The sequence below is a fragment of the Oncorhynchus nerka genome, linkage group LG7 (genome assembly GCF_034236695.1).
Source record: "Oncorhynchus nerka isolate Pitt River linkage group LG7, Oner_Uvic_2.0, whole genome shotgun sequence".
Taxonomy (NCBI): Eukaryota; Metazoa; Chordata; class Actinopteri; order Salmoniformes; family Salmonidae; genus Oncorhynchus; species Oncorhynchus nerka.
The window spans coordinates 18,479,209-18,499,762 of NC_088402.1; the positions used below are offsets into that span (position 1 = coordinate 18,479,209).

The following is a 20,554-nucleotide window of genomic DNA, read 5'->3' on the forward strand; positions in this document are numbered from 1 at the left end:
GTTCTTCCCTCAGCAGCCTCCTCTGGTGTGAATGTCTAATAGTCCACCATATAGGATAGTACTTTGGCATCATTATTCTATTCCACTGATTCAGCTCCAGTCATTACCACGAGCCCGTTCTCCCCAATTAAGGTGCCACCAACCTCCTGTGATTCACTCTCCAAAGCTCATGATCTCAACTTTATAATTATTCACCTATGTAGTCCAATTAGATTGATCTGCTGATAAAGGGAAGGAAACAAGGAATGGAGGGAGGAAGGCTGTAAAATACACTGACTCCAAACAAAATGGACTTGGTGAAATTTGACATACAAGGGATGTGTGTGCACTGTCTAAGTTGTCTGAACTGAAGGCAAACATAACAAAGCAAATAGGCGTACAAAGTCAGTGAGGTGACTCAGAGGGAAATTCCAGCAGTAATCCAGGATGAATATAATCCTAGAATACATTTTATTTGGCAAAACAAACATTCTGTACTCTTCGATGGAGTCTTGTCAAGACATCATCTCCATCGCGCAAGTCTTTAGATACTGTTTAAACTACATTTTGTTGTAAAATCCCTGTGCTCCTCGATTGAAGTCCTGTGCTCACATACGGTTCAGCACATGGCGTCCACGTTGCTAAGCAATGGGAACGGTCTCTACCAATGGTCTCTGCACCTTTCCCCCCTTTCATTTCTCCCGCCATTGATTTAGGATTGTAGGCGCAGGTACCTTGATTTACCTATACCTCATCTACCAGTCGGTCAAATAAGCCATCTAATAATTCCTTTACAAAACGCTTACATTGTTTTGAATTTGAACTTGTTTAATGTTTTTTTCTTCTCAATTTAGCGCCGTGATTGTCTTGTTTTGCACACTTTGTACAAAATAATAAAATGCAGTACTACAGGATATTTCTTAACGTAGCTCTTTATTAGCTAGCTATAACTGACATGTTCACGTATCGCCAACCAGGATCAAACTGACCATGACTTAACCATTTGGGTGGTCTTAACCAATCATAGCACAGTATAATATGGCGGTAAAATGCATCCAATTACAATTCAGTATGTTTACACATATGACTATTACAGTGATGATAAGGAAGAATGAGCACACTGGACTCATTGACCAAACACTTGCATGCATGTTTATGAGCAATATATTTCCCACAAATCCCTACGGCAAACAATGAATCGTAATGACGCAAAACACAACACGAGGAGAAACCGGCTGAACTCTCGAACGAATAAAAAATCAATCCTAGACATGCAAACAATTATACAATGCAAGTTTTACTTCCGAATTGCCTATTTGTTTCAATTACATTACTTATGAAGATTATTGTTCTAACTAGAAGCCGTACTCGGTTTTGGAATGGGATTGCAGACTGACGTTTTGAACAGCAGAGTGACTCAAACGAACAAATCCAGGTAATATAACATTCATTTGTTTTTATAAGGGTTTGATCAAATGCAATTAAATACAGTTTGAGGTGTGAGACAACTTTGTGGATGTCTGATTTGACACTGGGGCAGCTATCCTGTTCGATAACTGTCAAGACTAGCTAGCGCGAGCCAGATTTACGTCATGCACGATATCAACAAGCTAGGCTAGCAGCTAACTAACTGCCTGAGCACTGGAAGTTAGTTATATATAGCTAGATTTCTAGAAAACTGCCTGACTAACGGTTAAGATAACAATATAGCTATCTCTACTAATATCAAGCTGAAATGTATGTCTTTGTCAAACGGTTATAAAGTATGAGTTATTAGTATGTCTTTGGGCTCAAAGTTTAGTCTTGAGGCTCCAAGTTATTTTATATCAAATCAGTCATCAAATTTGTGACTCGAGTCCAAGTCATGTGACTCGAGTCCACAGCTCTGAGAAATACTAATATTAATGGATGATGGCAGTGGGAAACCAAACTAATAGATTGCAGTCTCCTTGTCCATAAACTGCTTTCAAGGTAAGGACACAAATATTTTGTTTACTCTCTCTTTAGAATAGATCTGGAAGAAAATCCTGCTTGCTCTCCAGGGGGTTGTCCAACCCTGATATATGTTTCTAGTGCTGGGTGTTTGAAAATGTTCTTGTTATAACAATTAATTTGTCAAAATCACCCATCCTTAAAGAAAAATCTAATGAATATCAATATTCAGGTGGTTTATGCCTACTAGTTGAAGATCCTTGCCATCATCTGACTCTACATAGACCAAGTATGATGTGTTTATGAGTTGAGTCCACCTACCATCTCTACCTAGCATGTGCACACTATTAAAATGTCAAATTATATTTGAGGCCTGTGGCATTTAATATCCAATGCTTATTTGTAGAACTTATTCAAAACTTTCTGTGAATGGCTGCAAAAATACATAGCCTCGTGTAATTCATTTTCACAGACAAGTTGGCATATCAGATTTCAAATATGTGATTACACTAGCTAAATTGGGAAGAAGGGGAATAATAAAATACAAATAGTGTAAGTGTAGGTAATAAGTGTTATTGCTGACAAGCACACTAATTGCCATTTTTATTGTAGCCCATTGTTAAGAATGAGAATTGTCCACTGATCAGACTAAATAAAGTAAATTGTTAATAGAAGCTCCTGAAGATGACAAATCTGCCCCTACGCCCTAATCAAATAATTTTTCTAGTTATTGTCCCCCCTCTAGAATCAAACTTACACTTTTGGGTTCACAATCTGTTTGATTTTCATAGTTCCAAATCAGGTCACGCTACCAAACTTCCCTGCTAAAACAGACTGTAGGTCTGTCTGTCTGCTTTTTCATTGTCACAGTCTAAATGGCAATCACCAAACGAAGGGACTTTAGTGTGGACTTTCTCTCTCTCCATTCAGCTCCACTCTAATCTTGAGGGGTGTTTCTTTAAAACGCACAATCAATCCCATTGATCCCTTACATAACTAGACCAATCATAAGCTTCATGTTCCAAGGTTCATAGTAGAGGTCGACCGATTAATCGGAATGGCCGATTTCAAGTTTTCATAACACTCAGTAATTTTGGGCGCCGATTTAAAAAAAAAAAAAAAAATTTTTACAACTTTATTTAATCTTTATTTAACTAGGCAAGTCAGTTAAGAACACATTCTTATTTTCAATGACTGCCTAGGAACGGTGGGTTAACTGCCTCGTTCAGGGGCAGAACGACAGATTTTTACCTTGTCAGCTCAGGGATTCAATTTTGCAACCTTACGGTTAACTAGTCCAACGCTCTAACCACCTGCCTCACGAGGAGCCCGCCTGTTACGCAAATGCAGTAAGAAGCCAAGGTAAGTTGCTAGCTAGCATTAAACTTAATCATAATCACTATTTATAACTACACATGGTTGATGATATTACTAGTTTATCTAGCGTGTCCTGCTTTGCATATAATCAATGCATTAAATATACTGTACTCGATACCATCTACTGCATCTTGCCTATGCCGTTCTGTACCGTCACTCATTCATATCTTTATGTACATATTCTTTATCCCTTTACACTTGTGTGTATAAGGTAGTAGTTTTGGAATTGTTAGGTTAGATTACTCGTTGGTTATTACTGCACTGTCAGAACTAGAAGCACAAGCATTTCGCTATACTCGCATTAACATCTGCTAACCATGTGTATGTGACAAATAAATGTGATTTGATTTTGATTTGACTTGGAGTAGTTGTTCCCCTTGCTCTGCATGGGTAACGCTGCTTCGAGGGTGGCTGTTGTCGTTGTGTTCCTGGTTCGAGTCCAGGTAGGAGCGAGGAGAGGTACGGAAGCTATACTGTTACACTGGCAATACTAAAGTGCCTATAAGAACATCCAAAGGTATATGAAATACAAATGGTATAGAGAGAAATAGTCCTATAATAACTACAACCTAAAACTTCTTACATGGGAATATTGAAGACTCATGTTAAAAGGAACCACCAGCTTTCATATGTTCTCATGTTCTGAGCAAGGAACTTAAACGTTAGCTTTCTTACATGGCACATATTGCACTTTTACTTTCTTCTCCAACACTTTGTTTTTGCATTATTTAAACCAAATTGAACATGTTTCATTATTTATTTGAGGCTAAATTGATTTTATTAATGTATTATATTAAGTTAAAATAAGTGTTAATTCAGTATTGTTGTAATTGTCATTATTACAAATCAATTTTAAAAATCGTCCGATTAAATGGTATTGGCTTTTTTGTCCTCCAATAATCGGTATCGGTGTTGAAAAATCATAATCGCTCAACCTCCAGTTCATAGTGCTATGGCAAGACAGGACAATGATAAGAGGTTCCACTCGTGGTGTTAAATTGCATTCGCAGATGCTCCGATTTCAAAAATTATTTGGAGCACAGTTGAAATGTTAACACACTATACAAATGGACACATTAGAAAAATAAAAGCATTACTTTTCAATGCATGAGAAGAGGGTCAAATGCGTGTCTCACGGCCAATGAGTGAGAGTTGGCAGCTCTGATAACAATGCTTGACAGACAGCAAAATGTATTTGTCACATGCTTTGTAGACTAACAGTGAAATGCTTACTTACTGTTCCTTTTACAACAATGCAGGGTTAAAGACCACAGTAAATTTGTTTTCAGTTTGGATATTGGTTTGATATTTAGAGTTTGCTCATCAATACCTCTGACGGGAGGTCCAAGGATGATTAGGGTGATACATCTAGAATCAGATGACAATAGAGAGCAAGGTACAGCCAAAATGTTGTTTACTTCGTTTTCAAAGTGACTGTTAGTTTCAATGGTTGAATTTTACACACTGGTGGCTAAAGGGACCGTCTTAAAAGTGCAATCAGCCAAACCTGCTGTTTAGAGAAACTACATTTTTGTCTCAATTAAATTATCTAGAGATCAACTATGTTTTTACCTTTTAAGAGAGGTCAAGGAACCCACCGCACTTGTCTGTAGATCATATCGACAGTGAACTATTGCAAACTAGACCTACTACAGGAAATAATGTAAAAATGTGAAATGAAAAACGGCAATTCTAATGGGTGTACTATGGAGGAGGGATGTCAGTGACCAACTAAGTTATTTTAGATGTATATGTCATTTGGATTGGCAGCTATTTAAAATTAGATCTGTACATTAATTAATAACCACAGCTGTACTAGGAGAAATATTTTTTAAATATAAATCACAGGTGAGGAATTTTGAAAAAATAAAAGCTGTACCTTTTGATGAGAGAGGTCGAGGAACCCAATACACTTGTATGTTCATCTGTAACTCAGACAGTGAGCTGTTGAAAATATCAGGAAATATTAATGAAAAAATTGAGCGAATTGACAAGCGAACTCCAAATATTGAAAGTAAAAACACATTTACTGTGGTGAGTTAAAGATAAACAACATTTACATTTACATTTAAGTCATTTAGCAGACGCTCTTATCCAGAGCGACTTACAAATTGGTGCGTTCACTTATGACATCCAGTGGAACAGCCACTTTACAATAGTGCATCTAAATCTTTTAAGGGGGGTGAGAAGGATTACTTTATCCTATCCTAGATATTCCTTAAAGAGGTGGGGTTTCAGGTGTCTCCGGAAGGTGGTGATTGACTCCGCTGTCCTGGCGTCGTGAGGGAGTTTGTTCCACCATTGGGGGGCCAGAGCAGCGAACAGTTTTGACTGGGCTGAGCGGGAACTGTACTTCCTCAGTGGTAGGGAGGCGAGCAGGCCAGAGGTGGATGAACGCAGTGCCCTTGTTTGGGTGTAGGGCCTGATCAGAGCCTGGAGGTACTGAGGTGCCGTTCCCCTCACAGCTCCGTAGGCAAGCACCATGGTCTTGTAGCGGATGCGAGCTTCAACTGGAAGCCAGTGGAGGGAGCGGAGGAGCGGGGTGACGTGAGAGAACTTGGGAAGGTTGAACACCAGACGGGCTGCGGCGTTCTGGATGAGTTGTAGGGGTTTAATGGCACAGGCAGGGAGCCCAGCCAACAGCGAGTTGCAGTAATCCAGACGGGAGATGACAAGTGCCTGGATTAGGACCTGCGCCGCTTCCTGTGTGAGGCAGGGTCGTACTCTGCGGATGTTGTAGAGCATGAACCTACAGGAACGGGCCACCGCCTTGATGTTAGTTGAGAACGACAGGGTGTTGTCCAGGATCACGCCAAGGTTCTTAGCGCTCTGGGAGGAGGACACAATGGAGTTGTCAACAGTGATGGCGAGATCATGGAACGGGCAGTCCTTCCCCGGGAGGAAGAGCAGCTCCGTCTTGCCGAGGTTCAGCTTGAGGTGGTGATCCGTCATCCACACTGATATGTCTGCCAGACATGCAGAGATGCGATTCGCCACCTGGTCGTCAGAAGGGGAAAGGAGAAGATTAATTGTGTGTCGTCTGCATAGCAATGATAGGAGAGACCATGTGAGGTTATGACAGAGCCAAGTGACTTGGTGTATAGCGAGAATAGGAGAGGGCCTAGAACAGAGCCCTGGGGACGCCAGTGGTGAGAGCGCGTGGTGAGGAGACAGATTCTCGCCACGCCACCTGGTAGGAGCGACCTGTCAGGTAGGACGCAATCCAAGCGTGGGCCGCGCCGGAGATGCCCAACTCGGAGAGGGTGGAGAGGAGGATCTGATGGTTCACAGTATCGAAGGCAGCCGATAGGTCTAGAAGGATGAGAGCAGAGGAGAGAGAGTTAGCTTTAGCAGTGCGGAGCGCCTCCGTGATACAGAGAAGAGCAGTCTCAGTTGAATGACTAGTCTTGAAACCTGACTGATTTGGATCAAGAAGGTCATTCTGAGAGAGATAGCGGGAGAGCTGGCCAAGGACGGCACGTTCAAGAGTTTTGGAGAGAAAAGAAAGAAGGGATACTGGTCTGTAGTTGTTGACATCGGAGGGATCGAGTGTAGGTTTTTTCAGAATGGGTGCAACTCTCGCTCTCTTGAAGACGGAAGGGACGTAGCCAGCGGTCAGGGATGAGTTGATGAGCGAGGTGAGGTAAGGGAGAAGGTCTCCGGAAATGGTCTGGAGAAGAGAGGAGGGGATAGGGTCAAGCGGCCAGGTTGTTGGGCGGCCGGCCGTCACAAGACGCGAGATTTCATCTGGAGAGAGAGGGGAGAAAGAGGTCAGAGCACAGGGTAGGGCAGTGTGAGCAGAACCAGCGGTGTCGTTTGACTTAGCAAACGAGGATCGGATGTCGTCGACCTTCTTTTCAAAATGGTTGACAAAGTCATCTGCAGAGAGGGGGGAGGGGGAGGAGGATTCAGGAGGGAGGAGAAGGTGGCAAAGAGCTTCCTAGGGTTGGAGGCAGATGCTTGGAATTTAGAGTGGAAGAAAGTGGCTTTAGCAGCAGAGACAGAAGAGGAAAATGTAGAGAGGAGGGAGTGAAAGGATGCCAGGTCCGCAGGGAGGCGAGTTTTCCTCCATTTCCGCTCGGCTGCCCGGAGCCTTGTTCTGTGAGCTCGCAATGAGTCGTCGAGCCACGGAGCGGGAGGGGAGGACCGAGCCGGCCTGGAGGATAGGGGACATAGAGAGTCAAAGGATGCAGAAAGGGAGGAGAGGAGGGTTGAGGAGGCAGAATCAGGAGATAGGTTGGAGAAGGTTTGAGCAGAGGGAAGAGATGATAGGATGGAAGAGGAGAGAGTAGCGGGGAGAGAGAGCGAAGGTTGGGACGGCGCGATACCATCCGAGTAGGGGCAGTGTGGGAAGAGTTGGATGAGAGCGAGAGGGAAAAGGATACAAGGTAGTGGTCGGAGACTTGGAGGGGAGTTGCAATGAGGTTAGTGGAAGAACAGCATCTAGTAAAGATGAGGTCGAGCGTATTGCCTGCCTTGTGAGTAGGGGGAAGGTGAGAGGGAGAGGTCAAAAGAGGAGAGGAGTGGAAAGAAGGAGGCAGAGAGGAATGAGTCAAAGGTAGACGTGGGGAGGTTAAAGTCGCCCAGAACTGTGAGAGGTGAGCCGTCCTCAGGAAAGGAGCTTATCAAGGCATCAAGCTCATTGATGAACTCTCCGAGGGAACCTGGAGGGCGATAAATGATAAGGATGTTAAGCTTGAAAGGGCTGGTAACTGTGACAGCATGGAATTCAAAGGAGGCGATAGACAGATGGGTAAGGGGAGAAAGAGAGAATGACCACTTGGGAGGGATGAGGATCCCGGTGCCACCACCCCGCTGACCAGAAGCTCTCGGGGTGTGCGAGAACACGTGGGCGGACGAAGAGAGAGCAGTAGGAGTAGCAGTGTTATCTGTGGTGATCCATGTTTCCGTCAGTGCCAAGAAGTCGAGGGACTGGAGGGAGGCATAGGCTGAGATGAACTCTGCCTTGTTGGCCGCAGATCGGCAGTTCCAGAGGCTACCGGAGACCTGGAACTCCACGTGGGTCGTGCGCGCTGGGACCACCAGATTAGGGTGGCCGCGGCCACGCGGTGTGGAGCGTTTGTATGGTCTGTGCAGAGAGGAGAGAACAGGGATAGACAGACACATAGTTGACAGGCTACAGAAGAGGCTACGCTAATGCAAAGGAGATTGGAATGACAAGTGGACTACACGTCTCGAATGTTCAGAAAGTTAAGCTTACGTAGCAAGAATCTTATTGACTAAAATGATTAAAATGATACAGTACTGCTGAAGTAGGCTAGCTGGCAGTGGCTGCGTTGTTGACACTACACTAATCAAGTCGTTCCGTTGAGTGTGATAGTTTCTACAGTGCTGCTATTCGGGGGCTAGCTAGCAGTGTTGATTACGTTACGTTGCGTTAAAAGAACGACAATAGCTGGCTAGCTAACCTAGGAAATCGCTCTAGACTACACAATTATCTTTGATACAAAGACGGCTATGTAGCTAGCTATGTAGCTAGCTACGATCAAACAAATCAAACCGTTGTACTGTAATGAAATGAAATGAAAATGTGATACTACCTGTGGAGCGAAGCGGAATGCGACCGGGTTGTTGAGTGAGGAAGTTCTATTCGGTAGACGTTGGCTAGCTGTTGGCTAGCTAGCAGTGTCTCCTACGTTAAGGACGACAGATAGCTGGCTAGCTAACCTCGGTAAATTAAGATAATCACTCTAAGACTACACACTCTAAACTACACAATTATTTTGGATACGAAGACAGCAAAGACAACTATGTAGCTAGCTAACACTACACTAATCAAGTCGTTCAGTTGAGTGTAATAGTTTTTACAGTGCTGCTATTCGGTAGACGGTGGACGTTAGCTAGCTGGCTAGCTGGCTAGCTGCTGGGCAGATAGCAGTGTAGACTACGTTAGGACGACGAAATACGATAATTACACAATTATCTTTGATACAAAGACGGCTATGTAGCTAGCTAAGAAGAAATTGCTAAGATTAGACAAATCAAACCGTTGTGCTATAGTGAAATGTAATGAAATGTAATGAAAAGTTATACTACCTGCGGGCCGAAGTGCGAATGCGACCGCTCGCTCCAACCCGGAAGTTGCAAATCGACAACTTCCGGGTATAAAAATATAAATAGTGACACGGTAAATAACAAATAACATGTCTATATATAGGGAGTACAAGCATTGAGTCGATATGCAGGAGTATGAACAAGGTAATTGTGACTAGCAGCAGCATATGTGGTTAGGTGAAGTGGACAGCATATTTTATCGCATCCTTCCCCTGCACATGCCCTCTTTTTGTATGAACACTAACATAAGTGGAACAGACTTGCTGTCCGAAGTTGATATTGTGCTTTTGTAAAGAACAATGTAGGATAGACTTCCGGACGATAACGATATATCACTCTATACCGTACCAAACCTTTTATGAGCCTTTCAAATTTTAAAGAATGACAAAATATTGCTTTTAACCATATAGAAACAGAAAGGGGGTGCACGTGTTTTTACTTCCGGGGTTAAAACTGTTCAAACATGAAACATAAACAAAGGTACATGGAGTAAAATTAAATACAAAAATATTTAAAGTACTTAGGATGTAAAGAAAATGAAAACGTTTTTCACCCTTTCAGGGCAAATATGAAAAGTGCAGTCTTTTTTTCAGCATAACACTGGTCATTATGAATTCAAGTTATAAACCTTTTCAAACGAACTTCTTCAAGCATTAACCAGAGAGTCTGTATGTTTCTCAGTTCACCATGTAACAATTCACTGCAATTCAGTGCCGTGTCAGGAACACCAGCCTGTTGACAGTTTCTTGCTTCAAAGTTGCCCTATGGCATGTGAACACATTGCCCCCAGTTCTAAACGCTCTCTGAGGGCCAATTTGTGGCAGGCATGCATAGATATTTCTTTGTCTGACAACTCACTTGTGAGAAGTTGGATGCGTGGACTCGCCACCACTCCAATGGATCAGCCTCACTGTCTGCTGCCATCATCAAAGTGTAGCTGTCCAGCTCTTGCTCAATGACCTGTCTCAGTGTTCTTAAGGCAGGTGCACTACTGGTTTTCTTAAAAAAGGCACCATGGCTCTTGGACTTATTTACTGATTGTGGAGCAGTGGCAGCTTCTTTCTCACTCTGGTCCTCTTCAAGAGAGAAGTCTCCCATGGCTGTGTTCCCTACCAGGAGGGCTTCTGTCTCGGAGGCAGCTCTCACATTCACCTCCACCAGCTTCTCAGTGGTCATGTAGGTGGTCATGAACCTTGGGTCCAGAAAGGTAGCCATTGTGAGCAGCTCTACTGTTTCAGGGTCGGTGTATTTGTCATTCAGGTAATTGAGGACCATCATCTTAATCTCTCGGATCAGTTTGGCTTCGCCCTCATTTGATTTCAGAACCTCCCTCTTGACGATATGGAGGACGGGCTTCAGATAGGACACACTCATGTATGTCTCCTGACAGGGCATCTGTGAAATCCTGGAGAGGCGTAAGTGCTGCCGTGACAGATTCTAAGACCTCAATGTTTTGCCAGGAGTGTGCAAGTTACTGTGTTTTTTTGTCTGCTGCCAGGACTTGTGTGAGGGCCTTTTCCTGCTCCAGGACTCTCCATCATCGGCAGGTGAGATCCCCCACCTTGTCGGGGATTCTGTGATGGGCTTGTGGAGGGGCAGGCTCAGTTTATCCTGTACACTTATCAGGGCCTTCTGCTTCTTCCAACTATAGGAAAATGTGCTGACCACTTTCTTGCACACTCCTGTGGAAACCGGAGGTTCATTTTGGACACTCCTCTCTAAAAAATAAAAAGGTGAACAAAGATTACATATGAATCACAATTATTCAATAGAAATAACTTGGCATCTGCTGTAATTACCATTTACAGAATGGACACTTGGCGTGATTACAAATTTAATCCATCTATAGATTTACATACAACTCTTGTGATTAAGAGAGAATGTTCCTTTAGAAAATGGGATCATTTATTGAGTAGGCTATTTATTATTGAAAGAGGATAGATTCATATATGGAAACCATAGGCCAATGTATCAATTCTAAATAAAATGGAAAGGGGGGTACCTAGTCAGTTGTACAACTAAATGCATTCTACTGAAATGTGAAAAGCTGTAACGGCTTTCTTCCTGGGAAGGAGAGGCGGACCAAAACGCAGCGTGGTTAGGGTTAAACATCTTTAATAAAGATGAATACCGAGAAAACACTACAAATATACAAAACAATAAATGTGAAAACCGAAAACAGTCCTGTGTGGTGAAACAAACACAGACACGGAAATAATCACCCACAAAAACCCAACACAAAACAGGCTACCTAAATATGGTTCCCAATCAGAGACAATGACTAACACCTGCCTCTGATTGAGAACCATATCAGGCCAAACACAGAAACAGACCAACTAGACACATAACATAGAACGCCCACCCAGCTCACGTCCTGACCAACACTAAAACAAGGAAAACACACAAGAACTATGGTCAGAACGTGACAAAAGCAATGAAATCCATGTAATGTTTGGGTATTGCACACATTTACAAAATATTATAGGTTACTAGTCCAACGCTCTAACCACTAGGCTTCCTGCTGCCCCAGCTATAACTTTAAACAGAGATAAGGAATACAATAGTTTATTCTGCATTTAAGTTGTTGTTTTTAAGTTATGTTATTTTTCTACCTAGCTCTGTGTTTTGGACATTGAAACTTACCAATAACAATGTAGCCTGTGCCCGAAACACCCTAGTCTTGTCCATTTGTTCAGCTCCAATGCTTTGACCATGTTCGATCCGCTGTTGGTAGTCATGCATACTTGACACAACTCTTTTAAGCCCCAGGATGAAAGTGCCTCCCTCAGCTCAGCTGCAATTATTTCTCAGGTGTGGTCATCTGGGAAATAAGAGGTCTGAAGGCATTTTCTTTGCAGCTTCCAGTTGTCGTCAATGTAATGAATCGTGAGGCTAATGTATGGCTCTGTGGTCCGGCTTGACCATAAATTGGCAGTGATAGAGAAGAATGCCGCATTATCGATTCCGTTGGCAACTCTGTCACAACATTCTGTGTAGAGTTCTGGTAGACATGTTTTGCTGAAGTATTTACGGCTCGGGATCTCGAATCTTGGGTCTAGAGTTCGAATCAACTTTCTGAAACTGTCTTAATCCACTGTTTGAATCGATTCCATGTCTTTCGCAGTGTGATATGTAATTGCACTCGTTATCTCATTCCACTTGTTGCTCTTCTTGTCATCGGGACTACCACTAATGAATGATGCGTTGAGTGGTAGCTGAGTGCAGGTCTGGCTTGAAGATGTCTTGGGACTTGCTCCGCTGTTCCGGGGTTTGTTGCACGTATTCTGGTAGATTCTTCATATTCGCGCACATGCAGGGTTTTCAAGTGGTGAAAAAGATTGCTGTTTCCACCTTTGGCTAGCACAATGCATCGACACAATTTACACAGTACTGTTTGTTGGTCGAGGTCGGATATCTTAAAGCCAAACCAGTTCCAAACGACAGAGGAGGCCCCCTTTTCTAGAACCAATTCTCCGCCGTCCTGGCAAAATCCATATCATGGCACAACGTCATCCCGGTATTCACGTTGATACCGGTATACCGCCCACCCCTCGTTTGTTTCTGAATTAATTTACTACTACAGTGCATGATTACAATTTATTATGCCTAGATATCAACATGAAGTTCCCCCCTTCATCCAGGAAACCACATATTCCCATGAAAGCAGTAAGAGATGGATAAGGACCTTTGCACTCTCATCTATTGTCGTAAGGAACGTCATGCAATAAAATAGCCATGTCATAAAGTCAAAAAATGCTAGTTAGTCTCCTAGCATTTTGTGGCTCTAGGGCTTATAACATGGCTATTCCAATGTATTGCCTTTCCTAGCCAATATTGGAGTAAAGGAGCCAAACTTCAGTCCCAAGGACCTTACATGTTCTGTATAAATGGTGAATCGGCTCTCGAAGCCAAAACAACCAAATACTCCATCTAAACGTGGATGATTCTCAATTGCTGTACAGTTCTAGAAACATGAATCCTTTCATATCACCTACAAATAATTTCACAAATGCTAAATAGAAACTGTTTTAAAACAGTGGCTGCCAACGTCTTGATTTAGAAAATGAAAGTAACCTATATATATATATCACTGTCTGTATTAGAAAATAGGCCTACTGAGTGGCGCAACAGTGTAAGGCATCACTACAGACTCTGGTTCGATGTAGCACATGGCTATATATTTTTATATATTTTTTTAACCTTTATTTAACCAGGCAAGTCAGTTAAGAACAAATTCTTATTTTCAATGACGGCCTGGGAACAGTGGGTTAACTACCTGTTACCTTGTCAGCTCGGGGGTTTGAACTCGCAACCTTCCGGTTACTAGTCCAACGCTCTAACCACTAGGCTACCCTGCCGCCCTGCGTTGTCCAGGTTTGGGGAGTGTTTGGCCAGGGGGGCTTTACTTGGCTCATCACGCTCTAGCGACTCCTTGTGGCAGACCAGGCGCCTGCAGGCTGACCTCTGTCGTCAGTTGAACTGGGTTTCCTCCGACACATTGGTGCGCCTGGCGTCTGGGTTAAGCGAGCGGGTGTCAAGAAGCTTGGTTTGACGGGTCATGTTTCGGAAGGACACATGACTAGGGCTGTGGAGTCTTTACATATACTAAATATACAGTATATGTGAAATTAGTCTTGATTTAGAATTGACCATTATCATGCACCTGTATCGAAACGGGATCAGCGGAGAAAAAATACATGTCATCTATGCACTTAAATAGCGACTGGTGGGCGCTTTTCCCCGTGATTTATTTTCATGCCAGCCAGGTAGGCTATACTCCTGTTGTGAATATAAGCAATGTGCTTAATTGGAAAGTTGAGAATTAAATATAGTAGGCCTAGCCTATATAAAGCTGATCCTCCTATTTTTAGTAGAGGCCATCACTCTGTTGTCTCCTGCAATTGCATAGCCTATTGGAATGTCGTGCAACAAGCCCATGGGCTCTCATGAAGTGTTTGATTCTATTTTTTTTCGAAGACATTTGCATTGATGTCAGAGTGATTTAGCGGGACAATAAAGTGATGAGTACCAAAAATCAAATCAAATGTATTTATATAGCCCTTCGTACATCAGCTGATATCTCAAAGTGCTGTACAGAAACCCAGCCTAAAACCCCAAACAGCAAGCAATGCAGGTGTAGAAGCACGGTGGCTAGGAAAAACTCCATAGAAAGGCCAAAACCTAGGAAGAAACCTAGAGAGGAACCAGGCTATGTGGGGTGGCCAGTCCTCTTCTGGCTGTGCCGGGTGGAGATTATAACAGAACATGGCCAAGATGTTCAAATGTTCATAAATGACCAGCATGGTCAAATAATAATAATCACAGGCAGAACAGTTGAAACTGGAGCAGCAGCACGGCCAGGTGGACTGGGGACAGCAAGGAGTCATCATGTCAGGTAGTCCTGAGGCATGGTCCTAGGGCTCAGGTCCTCAGAAAGAGAGAAAGAGAGAATTAGAGAGAGCATACTTAAATTCACACAGGACACCGGATAGGATAGGAGAAGTACTCCAGATATAACAAACTGACCCCTTGACACATAAACTACTGCAGAATAAATACTGGAGGCTGAGACAGGAGGGATCAGGAGACACTGTGGCCCCATCCGATGACACCCCTGGACAGGGCCAAACAGGAAGGATATAACCCCACCCACTTTGCCAAAGCACAGCCCCCACATCACTAGAGGGATATCTTCAACCACCAATTTACCATCCTGAGACAAGGCCGAATATAGCCCACAAAGATCTCCGCCACGGCACAACCCAAGGCAGTACCAGGCAGTTAGCATGTTTGGTAGGCTACTAATGACCATTTGCAGTATCAGAGCTGGGAGAAGCCTAATTACTGTGACTAAACGGTCACTTGGAATTTGACTGCCTTCATGACTCGTGACCGCCGGTGTGGCAGTAATACGGTCACAGCAACAGCCCTACGCATGATGGGAAATGATGTAAATATATCACTAGCCACTTTAAACAATGCTACCTTATATAATGTTACTTACCCTACATTATTCATCTCATATGCATACGTATATACTGTACTCTACATCATCGACTGCATCCTTATGTAATACATGTATCACTAGCCACTTTAACTATGCCACTTTGTTTACTTTGTCTACATACTCATCTCATATGTATATACTGTACTCGATACCATCTACTGTATGCTGCTCTGTACCATCACTCACTCATATATCCTTATGTACATATTCTTTATCCCCTTACACTGTGTATAAGACAGTAGTTTTAGAATTGTTAGTTAGATTACTTGTTGGTTATCACTGCATTGTCGGAACTAGAAGCACAAGCATTTCGCTACACTCGCATTAACATCTGCTAACCATGTGTATGTGACAAATAAAATTTGATTTGATTTGACCCAAACTTTGCCTCCCCCGAGCCAATTGGGGAATTTCAGTGATGAGACAATCACGAAATTGGGAAGAAAAAGGGGGTAAAGATTACAATACAAAAAAATAGACCTACTACAGAGAGAGGGGATTTTGCCCTGTTCATAATCCATAGATCTAGGCCAGGTGTTTATGCAATGGGGAGAAACATTTAGAATGTAGGCTACATATAATGTATAGAGCGGCTGTCATGAATTCCAAGTCCTCACAACAGAGCATCATTTAAGTTCTACTACATTCATTTATTTCTAAACAGCCTCATGAGTGGTGAAATACAGATAAAAATGCCATTAACAGAGTTGTTTCTTCAATGCTCATGATTTCTTACATTTTAGTCATTTAGCAGACGCTTTAATCCAGAGCGATTTACAGGGGCAATTAGGGTTAAGTTCCTTTCTGGACAGATTTTTCACCCAGTCGGCTCAGGGATTCAAAACAGCTACCCTTTCGGTTACTGGCTCAACGCTCTTAACCACTAGGCTACCTCCCTGTCAAAGACGTCTGTTCTACACAGTGCTTTCTTTCTGAAGTACGTTCCACAACATTGATGTGCCCTTCTGAACCCGGCCCAGATTTCTGATTGATTGTGTCTTGGTGTCATAGATTCTCCACAGATTGAAACATGACACGGATGACTCACCTGTTTCTGTCTGTCTCTCTCTTTCAGATCCTCCCTTTCCGAATGACTCAGGCAGCTATGTATGTGTTTGGGTCCCATGGTTGACTGCCAGGTTTGGGCCCCATGATTGGCTGCTAGGTTTGTAAAGTGTTCTACTCCTCCAAACCCAACCCAAGCCCTATATCCCCCAGTCCTAACCCCTTAGCCCTGTGTCATTATTTTGCCTGACTAGCCCGAGCTCCACACACTACTAGCCCCAAACCCTTAACCCTTTGCCTCCAGATCCCTCTCCTTTCTTTCCTAACACCAGCCACCTCCAGACCCAGTACCAGCCCCAAGCCCCTCTCCCAACCCTGTTCTTCCAGTCCCACCCTCTATTCCCCCAGACCCCTACCCCTCTCCCCTGGCCCAGCCCCACATCCAGCCCCAGTACCATGCTGGGGAGGAACATGTCCCAGAAGCTGAGCGTGCTGCTGATAATCATGGGGCTGGCGTGGGGGCTCATGTTGCTGCTCTACACCGGGCAGCAGCAACACCACCAGAGCAGTGGCGAGCTGCATCAACAGATCCTGGAGCTGAGCCGGCGCTATGTCAAGGTGCTAACCGAGGAGAACCAGAACGCACCGGGAGGACCGCAGGGCACCTCCATGGCTGGTTACGGTAAGGGTTGCTTTAGAGCTAGAGAAAAGTCCAGAAGCCACCATTTAGTATTTTGTTGTGGCACTGGAAATGAGGAAACACTCATCTACTACTTAAACAAAACTACTTACCACATTCTACTTAAACCAAATAAATTGTTTAAGGTTTTTATTCTCTCTTTCTCTCTCTCACGTACGTGCACACACACACAAACACAGCTGATCTGAAGAGGACCATAGCGGTGTTGTTGGATGACATCCTGACGCGCCTGGTCAAGCTGGAGGGGAAGATTGAGCTGGTGGCCAACACTTCAGTCACTAACTCCTCCCATCTTGCTGTGGGTGCCTTGGCCTCAGCTCCAGTTGCCTTACACAAATCCACCAAGCAGGACACGCCAGGCAACCACCACCTGGAAACCGCTCGCATCCCTCCATACACACCCAGCAGACCTCGGCCAGGGGTATAGTAGGGCCTGAGGCCCTGTTACAAGTGCATCCTTTCTTCCTAAGTTGGTCACTGATCTAATAAGGTCGGTAGGGTGGTAACTCTCATTTCACTTGTTTATTAATTTACAGATCCGTGATTATCTCAAGGGAGCAAGGAAAGATATATATATATTCCAGATCATTTAAACCTAACCCTGAGAAAGGACTGACTGCCTGTTCATTTCCAATAACTACATGGCTGATTTCAATTTTTATACGAAGACATTTTAGTCCATGACTGAAAGTATTAAAAAAGGTGCCATTTTAGCTTCCCTTTTTTAATGGTTTCATCATGGATGGGTCTACAAACTGCGGATGTCTTTGAGGATGTCTGTGGGCAACAACATAGCATCAACAATAGTAGAGGAAATAGACAAACTTCTATACTCTGTAGTGTCTTCAAGGAAGCTGATGATGCTGAATGTGAATGGCACTCCCACCCAGATATGACTTACCTCGGACATACTGCCTGCGGATTTGCAATACTGCTTCTAATCCCATCCATATCAGAATGCTGAACTGTAAAATGTTCTCATGGTAGTTTGGGATATATTTTGTAGTTTACCGCAGCTCCTGGTGTGTGTGTGTGTGTGTGTATGTGTTTGAAATGAAATAAAACATTTAAATAATAATAATTTAGCCGTTGTACAGTAGACTTCAAAAGGATAAAGTGATGATCCAAAGAATGTTATTTGCACTCTCCTTGAAAGCTTGAGAAATGTACTTTTACGTTGATTGAGTGATGATTTTAGAGTGTATAACATGTCGAATGTAACTCAATAAGCGGATGATGACCAAGTGATTGCTATTGCCCAATTCCAACTCCAACTTTCCTCTTCGTCACTACCCAGACTGTTAATCCTTGTCGACTTCCCTTTGCAGATCCGAATGGTTAGGACCAGGGGGTTTTCTGACCTGACCAGTAAAAACTCCTATCCCAATCAATGTACAACCTGCTTTTGTCTCAATTTAGCCCTCTGAGGAAGTTGCTTGCCTATTGCTTACACATATCAGTTCCTTTAGTCTGAGATCACATTACACAGTGACTGTTTGGGGAAGCCCTAAAAGATAGTGGGCTAGACCAACCTTTGTGTGTTTTACTTATTGGAGTGCCTTACCCCTTTTAATACAAACCATGGGCTGCCTCCAGATTCTCCACTGTTTCAGAAGCGTGCACATGAACACTCCCTGTCATGGATTTAAAAGCATTGGATTGGTTTAAGCAAAACCCAAGATCAGCATTCAGGGGCAACTTCACACAGCACCCTTGTTTGACAAGACAATGGCAAGTTGGCCAAAGCAGAAACCGACTGGAACCCAGGAGGATGGATACATGGGATCTCAAATTATATTTTTAATATATGGGTTTGTAGTTTAACAAAACAGGCACGTGCACAATAGTTTACAATGTTTATTAAATGCATAAATAAATGTGAACAATGAGCACTTGTCTCTCAAATGCATAGTTACAGTTGTTGGTTAGCTAGCTAGCGAATTTGAGCCATATTAGCATAGACGTCACATCAGTGAAAACACCTCAAAATAAGACATGGTATCAAGAACAAGATCAAACTAGCCACTTACGGTTCCCCACATGGTTACTTGTCATTGTTGCGAGCTATCTGGCCATCCAGAATCGCAACGACACACGGACTTCTGTTTGGAGCGATTTCAGTTTATTTAGATATTGAATTTGAAGCCAATCTTTTTGAATTTGTAATGGACAAATTGAATAATTGAATTCATAAATTGAACTTGTATTTCATGATTTGAAAGTTAATTGAATTAATATTGCATTCAGTTTTAAAATTAAGTTGAATTAAAATTCAGTATTTATATATTTCTGTACAGCACTTTGAGATATCAGCTGATGTACGAAGGGCTATATAAATACATTTGATTTGATTATATTCAGTTTCAGTATCAATATGGTAAATATTGCATTCATTGTCTATCAAGTTTACAAACTATAATTTCTAGTTGACCAAAGTTTCATATTCAACTTCTCAGATTCAGTTCCCTCAATTCAGATTCAAAACCAGAGACGACATCCTAGTACTTTGCATGTGAGGAATGGTAGAAGAAAACAAATATAATCAAACACGCAAAACAATGAGATTATTGTGGACTACAGGAAAATGAGGGCCGAACGGGCAGGGTCCACATCACCAACAAACTATCATGGTCCAAACACACCAAGATAGTCGTGAAGAGGGCACAAAAACACATATTCCACCTTCAGGAGACTGACAAGATGTGGTATGGGTCCCCAGATCCTCAAAAAGTTCTACAGCTGCACTATCGAGAGCATCCTGACCGGTTGCTTCACCGCCTAGTATGGCAACGGCTAGTGCGTACGGCCCAATACATTAATGGGTCCAAGCTTCCTGACATCCAGGACCTATATACTAGGTGTGTCAGAGGAAGGCCAAAAAAATTGTCAAAGACTCCAGTCACCCAAGTCATAGACTGTCTTCTCAGCTACCGCACTGCACTGCAAGCCGTACCGGAGCACCAAGTCTAGGTCTAAAAGGTTTCTTTACAGCTTCTACCCTCAAGCTACAAGACTGCTGAACAATGAATCAAATGGCCTACCTGGACTATTTACATTGAACCCCCCTTTGTTTTTATACTGCTGCTACACGCTGTTTATTATAACTTTACCCCTACCTGCGTGTACAAATTACCTCCACTAACCTGTACACCCGCACATTGACTCATTATTGTTATGTAATTTTGTGTTACTTTTGTTTATGTAGTTCATATTTTCTTAACTATTTCTTGAACTGCATTGTTGGTTAAGGGCTTGTAAGTAAGCATTTCACGGCAATACATCTGTTGTACAACAATTTTATTTGATTTTGCTTCATAAACAACCGGTTTAGACTAACAGTGCTATGCTTACTTACGGGCCCTTCCCAACAATACTGAGGGATTATTTTTTTACATAATAGAAAAATAATAACACGAGGAATTAGTACACAATGATTAACGATAACTTGGCTAGTCAAGATTCTCAGTTGATTGTCATTC

The 20,554-nt window shown here is 42.9% G+C and overlaps 1 protein-coding gene across 2 annotated transcripts; it reads left to right on the forward strand.

The window, feature by feature from the left end:
- The first annotated feature begins 1,094 nt into the window (after nt 1-1,094).
- Nucleotides 1,095-18,964, forward strand: LOC115115366 (coiled-coil domain-containing protein 126-like). 2 transcript variants are annotated; one of them, XM_029643858.2, is made up of 4 exons: nt 1,095-1,414; nt 10,862-10,910; nt 16,446-17,057; nt 17,255-18,964. In XM_029643858.2, exons 3-4 carry the CDS (start codon nt 16,832-16,834, stop codon nt 17,500-17,502), a joined length of 474 nt encoding a protein of 157 aa, XP_029499718.1. In that variant the 5' UTR covers nt 1,095-1,414; nt 10,862-10,910; nt 16,446-16,831; the 3' UTR covers nt 17,503-18,964. The 2 variants fall into 2 exon arrangements, with proteins under 2 accessions (XP_029499718.1, XP_029499717.1); XM_029643857.2 differs by lacking the exon at nt 10,862-10,910.
- The last annotated feature ends 1,590 nt before the right edge of the window (nt 18,965-20,554 follow it).

Bases quoted from the DNA above. Each gene is read 5' to 3' on its own strand.
- LOC115115366 (XM_029643858.2), top strand. From the start codon at position 16,832: ATGCTGGGGAGGAACATGTCCCAGAAGCTGAGCGTGCTGCTGATAATC. The intron at 17,058-17,254 runs GTAAGGGTTGCT...ACACAAACACAG, and splicing joins CACCTCCATGGCTGGTTACG to CTGATCTGAAGAGGACCATA.